Raw genomic sequence first — 6,717 nt, forward strand, 5'->3', positions numbered from 1 at the left:
TATATTGATCTAGCTCTTAGCGTAGATAGTTTGATATATATCATGTCAAATATATCGAAATGACTAAACGGGGACGATTAACTTCATTTATTTTTCGCGTTTTGATACCGTTTAATACTTTATATTTTCAACACATAGAAGCCTGCTCGCACTGGTGCATATTGAATACGGGTTTTTTTTAATGATTTTATAATATATGTTGATGCCTTTTAGAGGAAGATCGGAGTTCAAACTCGGGTATTTCAACCTCATTCGCGATAGTAAAATCTACAATCTACATTGGGGGTTATTCATAAGCATTGGCCTAACTGACAATGTTATGCTCCTATGTGTGTCGAATTCTTCATTGCTCTTGATACTGATCTTGTATTGCTGTACTTATTCAGGGTTTGTAGACAGCACATTTTTTATTTATTGTTTAACCACTTCTCAGTTGACATTGATCATCGGCAGGTGTGATATGCCCTTTCAAAGTATTACTACGATGCCCAGTACCGGAATGTGTATCAATATCTTGAATCGTGACCTTTATTTGTCATTAAACTGTGTACAATATCTCAGCTATCTGAGTTTACACTTATCTATTATTTATGTATTGTATTTAAACGACGGCATGTATATATATAGTCAATTCATGCATTCTTTATATGCGTACTTATGTAGTCAATATCTATGCAAGGCGATCTCATCGGTAGTTGCCTATAAACTTATAAATGTATATTCTGATGGATACCAATGTAGGTATTAATCAGTGTGTACTTGCTTGTTTGGTGTGCATTGCACTATATCGAGCGCTAAAAACACTACATCACACGTTACGGCTACAGGAACGCCAATTGGAACGGTTGGACAGTCTTATTGGCCGTGGGAAGGGTCCACCTGCAAAGGGTAAGCTATACAGCAACTGTCGCTTACACAAGTGGCCATTGTGAACTCATTGATCTACTTTCAAAAAAAGAAAAACAATCGTAAAGATGAATTTTCGATTTACTTGTGTATGTGCGAATCAAGTACTTTCGTGCGAACCATCTTAGTATGCGTTGGCTATGCCCCCGAAATGTTGCAATCTTCTTTCTCTATCACCACCAGTGTTCTGTAATGCAACCGATCCTTTGACTGAGAAATCGTCATTGTTGTTGAGATGGACACAAGCTCGTTACGCATACTCACGCATCTAAGCAGCACACTCTGCAAATGGACAAATGCCACTTCCATACATACTCATATTCGTATCTCTGTGTGCATTTACTATGAACTCAAATACGACCCTTGGCTTCCAGCTGATGATGAATTGCACATTTTTCTCCTTGTCGTTGCCTATCAGGAAAGGGAAAGCGAGCGACACTTGCAGAGAAGAAGAAGAAGAAATAGAGCACTTCGCAAAACTACACGGCTGCATAGGCGTGGTTGGTATCGGTTTAACATTAAATCATGTACAGCACCGTGTGATCATGAGATCTGTTGAAAGCGAAACGTACTATTCTATGAGGCTACATCGCTCGACATTATTGATGGATAAGTATTTGAAAAAATAGCAGTGTGTACTATTGGATAATGTTCAGATTGATTTTAATTAATTTGTATATGCACGGAGGTAAAAATGGTAGCATGCCGCCATCACGCTTCTATTTCTATAAATCGGTTTTGTACAGAAGCTGTGAACTGCTGGCAGGTATCTAAAAATATATAGCCTCTTGATCGTCTTTAATTAGTGCGTTTCGCCCAATATTACGGTAACCGGACTCTACTTGATTGCGGGCGCGGATAGTGTGCGCTGATGAACATTCGATAGGTTATGTAGGTATGCTGTGCTTTGCATGCCTTTATCCGAACGTGAATAACAATCACGTGTTATTCGCGATGGAAGTAGGTTCTGCATACAGATCTAGAACATTCATGAGCCACGGTGGGATCAATTCCCTAGGAAATAATAAAGAAAGGAGCGAAAGTAATCAGCGGATATCTATATATATATAATAAAGCGAAAGCTATCAGCGGATATATATATATATATATACGAAAGACGAAAGTTATCAGCGGACAACTATATATACATATATACATTACATAAAATAAACATACACACACATATATATATATATATAAACATGTATATATATGTATATAAATATACATACATATGTATATAAATATTTATACAGAAGTATATTTCATATGTCATACACACACACACACACATATATATATATACATACATACATACAAATACATATATATGTATATACATGCACACACATACGCGCAAATAAACATGAATATAAATATATGCGCATATATATATATACATAAACATATACATACATACATCCATATTCAATAACAATAACAATAATATCCTTATTATATAGTAGTAAAGTAATATATATATATATATATATATAGGCATATGTAAGTATGTACCTTTCTTCATATATGTATACATACATATTATACATATATAGATATAAATATATATATACACAATATATATGGACAAATGTATGTCCGTACCTTTATATATATATATATAAATACAAATACACACAGACACAGACACATTATATATAAATTCGCTTTATCACAAGCATCTTTGCAGGCGCATCCGCCACGGCTGAAGAAGTAAGCGGAAGTACTGAGGGGACGTGCGGACCACGAGTTAGCTATGATTAAATGCCGGCAAAAGAGAGTATCGGGAGACGAAACCAAAGGTGCAGAATCAATTGTAAAAAATAAGTCTCCGCTACGATGGGAGTATAAGTCATGCCTAGCAATAAAAGCTATTAATATACTACGGGTACATACTCAATTCATACATGTGAGCACACGCATAACGAATATTTTACCGCGCAACCCAGTGGATATACCTCGCTTCTGGCGTACTAGCGATCTTTCCGATTATATTCTTTGCCGCGGTACTCTCCGCGACCTCAGATTTACCGTCTGCAAAAAGATTGACGATGAATTTGATGAGCGTCGAATCTAACGAACATGGTCGATCGATGACTATAGATGGCGATCTTGACATCATAATTTGCTTTATGATGTACGTACTAAGTGAGACAACTTTCACTATCGGCAAACAAGTTTACACCAAGCCCCCAATCTATTATAAGGATAAGAGGACTACTGATGGCTTAGACGCTTATACATGGGCTATATAGTACTTATATATACAAACGCATCTAATATATATATATATATATATATGTATTTACATATCCACACACACCAAACACAGACACATACACATACACGCACAGACACAGACACACATATATATATACTTATCCATAAAAATACCATAAAAATACACAAATACACACACACATATATATATATATATAAATGCATTATGCAATATCGTTTACGCCCACTCCATATCTATATATATATATATATGGATATAAACATCTACATCCACATCATATTTATCAATATAGATACAAATAATTATTACGTACACACTACACACATACACACACATATATATATATATATATATATATATACATACACACATACACACAACATATACATATATATACAAATATATATATAAATAATTATATAACTATATAAATATATACACACACACACATATATATATCTATATATAAACACACACTCTCTCACACAGACACAGACGCAGACACACACACACACACATATATATATATATGATATACACATGTGAATTGATGAACATGAATGTTTCTATACATGATATATACACATACACATACATACACACACACACACACATATATATATATATATTTGTATATACATACATATAATATATATATATATATATATACTATTTATATAATATATATAATATATATAAGTACATATTATAAATTTATATATAGATACATATATATACATACATATACATATACATATATATATATATATATATATAAATAGATATGTAGATACATACATAGATATATATATACATAGATAAACATGCCTACATACATACATACATACTTACACACATATATACATACATACATAAATAGATATAATATAAGATTATAATATGTCGAGTACGCGTATGTGTTGTAAAAGCCACCTTTTTCATGCATTTTCTGCTGCGCCGCTAACTCCTTCTGTAATTCCACGATTTCAAGTTCCAAAGCTTCGCACATTCGGGTTTTTTCGCGAATAGCCTGCCGAAAATTCATTAAAAATGTGAGTTAGTTATGGTGAAGTAAATAGACAGCAATTGATATCATGTGGTTCTTCAAATGTAATGACGCATTCCATTGATGCATTCCAATTGGAATGTTCCCGACCGGGCTCAACAATGTAGAACAGTCGATTTCATGAAGAACTGATTGTATCTTTTACTATTCCCAGACATTGAAGGAGAACAAAGGTGCCGAATAGCTGGTGCCTACTAGCTTCTATCATGGATTGAGTGTCAATATAAAGTGACCGTTTGTAAAAAGCCCCACGGGTCGAAAAAATACGACAGGGGGACCGTTTCAAAAGAAAGCACTATTTAAACAACTGATGTTATACAGTACTCTCTTATCGCCTATTACATACGTATGTCCTATTGTTCACTTAAGTTCATTGCAATTCTTTAGGAGGAGGGCTGTATACTTACAGGGGTTGTATACACGTTGGACGGTAAAAACTCGACAGAAAAGATGCTAGATGCACGTGTAGGACAAACACAACAAATATATACACTGACATTCACAACAAATACCTCGCTAACGTATTTATATTCATCATTATTGCCGTCGCCGGGACGCCTATCGCTGCTCGGTGAGTCCATCGTGAAGGGCCACAGATATTTTGCTATACTACTTCGCTGTGAACAACAATAGTATATTACACAACACAGAATTTTTACACTGACTTTTATTTCCTAATAAAAATACATATATATATATGAAAAGAAAACGCCAAATAAAAAAAATTGTGCCGGTACATAGTTCTGAAAATTAAACTGCCAGTATAAATATGTCACCGTCACAGACTGGATTTATAAATACATTACAAGAAGTCTGAGTCTGGACTATAGAAAGTGAACATACGATGGGCATTCAATTCAGCGTTATAATTCAGCGTTATAAATATATAGAGTAATATGGATGTCTAATAAATAACGACGAAGCTTATGGAATCTAATAAATAACGACGATTATGGATATATACGCTGTCCTGCACTGCCAAAAAGTTCGCTGTTGGTCCGAGTCCTGAGACTTCTTATGTCACTAACATTCGTTTCCCTATTGCTCAGTTGGTATTATACTCGAGGAGGCAGCGAAAGCGGGTGAAAAATTCAGTAATATAAACCGACGTTATACGCTGCACCCACCAGCCGTGTGAAAGTCGAACTAGTGTTCCTAACAAGTGACTCATTGTGATACCAATTCGGACCTTCTCTGGGTCTACGCAAGGCGCTTGTTAAAAACACTCTTCTGATCTGGACAGCAGTTGCCTTTAATAATTCGAACTAGTTTGTGTCCTCCACGGTATCGTCACGATTATGAGACTTTTTAATTATTTTCCTTTCCCTCCTTTATTATAAAGCAAAACTTATAGCCGTGTGTGCGTGTAACGTACATTGGAAAGAATAATTTTTGACCTGTCTCTTGAGGAATTAATAGGACAACGAACGTATACGAGGGACCCATCCATTTCAAAGAGGTTAATTTCAAGGGCTGAAAACAAAATATCGCAGCTCACATAAGATGTGTATTCAATGATCATATACACTCTGTCTGCAAACATCACTAGTTTAATGTAATATTAGTATACAGATATACATGGGAACCTCAACGAATATGAATAATCAGTTTTCTGATCATATTCTGCGATATGCTATATAGTCAGTTCGTGCAGCGGAGATTGGCACACGGGCGGAATAATTGCGGCAATAGCAGTATTTTATTAGAAAGCCTCACAGCCATCAGGTCAGCTTGAAATCGCTACGTTTAAACACAATGTCTTCAAATCGAAAGTATAATGTGTACTGGTCTGTAAATATAGGGTTTTATAACATATGTATGTTCATTTTAGCCCCCTGAAAAAGAACCAGTATGTTTGATTGTAAATAGTAAATACAGGGCAAAAGTCCATTTTACCTAAAATGACACATAAGGTCACCAACTCACCACATGTCCAGAATGTCGTTTTGGTAACCCATCGCTTGTGGCAAATAACTTCATAAAGTTAAAAGTTAAAACTTTTATTTTTGTAAGTTCTATACGTTTAAAAAGGACCTTTTATACTTACATAAGCCCTTCTTAAATTCTGTGGGTGCAATGTACAGGTCAGTGCATATATATATTTTGTCCTGTTTTTAGGCGCTAACTACCAAACGCTAACTACCAGCAGAGTGATTGAACATTCCTGATTAGCTAAAATACTTTAGGGTTAAATTTTCAAACATATAGGACAACTTTTCAAGTGCGAAATTAAAAATCATACATAATATTTTGTCCCAAATAAAAAATATAACTTTTATATTCCAAAAAGTGACAGTTAAAGGTTTAACGTTTGTACAGTGACCCCATTACGTTATGAGGTTCAGGGGGGAGGTATATATATATAAATATATAAATATATATAAATATATAAATATATAAATATATAAATATATAAATATATAAATATATAAATATATAAATATATAAATATATATAAATATATAAATATATAAATATATATAAATATATAAATATATAAATA

At 33.9% G+C, this 6,717-nt stretch overlaps 1 protein-coding gene across 1 annotated transcript; it reads right to left on the bottom strand.

Moving 5' to 3' along the window:
- Nucleotides 1-1,541: 1,541 nt before the first annotated feature.
- Nucleotides 1,542-4,939, bottom strand: SARC_05917 (hypothetical protein). Its single transcript, XM_014300196.1, has 4 exons — nucleotides 4,727-4,939; nucleotides 4,082-4,178; nucleotides 2,865-2,940; nucleotides 1,542-1,920 (listed from the first exon to the last, which is right to left on the bottom strand). Exons 1-4 carry the CDS (start codon nucleotides 4,793-4,795, stop codon nucleotides 1,845-1,847), a joined length of 318 nt encoding a protein of 105 aa, XP_014155671.1. The 5' UTR covers nucleotides 4,796-4,939; the 3' UTR covers nucleotides 1,542-1,844.
- Nucleotides 4,940-6,717: the final 1,778 nt, after the last annotated feature.

Source organism: Sphaeroforma arctica, assembly GCF_001186125.1.
Source record: "Sphaeroforma arctica JP610 unplaced genomic scaffold supercont1.402, whole genome shotgun sequence".
Classification (NCBI taxonomy): domain Eukaryota; class Ichthyosporea; order Ichthyophonida; genus Sphaeroforma; species Sphaeroforma arctica.

Coding starts and splice junctions, on each gene's coding strand:
- SARC_05917 (XM_014300196.1), bottom strand. CDS start 4,795: ATGGACTCACCGAGCAGCGATAGGCGTCCCGGCGACGGCAATAATGAT. Junction 4,179..4,726: donor AATATAAATACGTTAGCGAG/GTATTTGTTGTG, acceptor AATTTTCGGCAG/GCTATTCGCGAAAAAACCCG. Junction 1,921..2,864: donor GCTAGTACGCCAGAAGCGAG/GTATATCCACTG, acceptor ATTATTTCCTAG/GGAATTGATCCCACCGTGGC.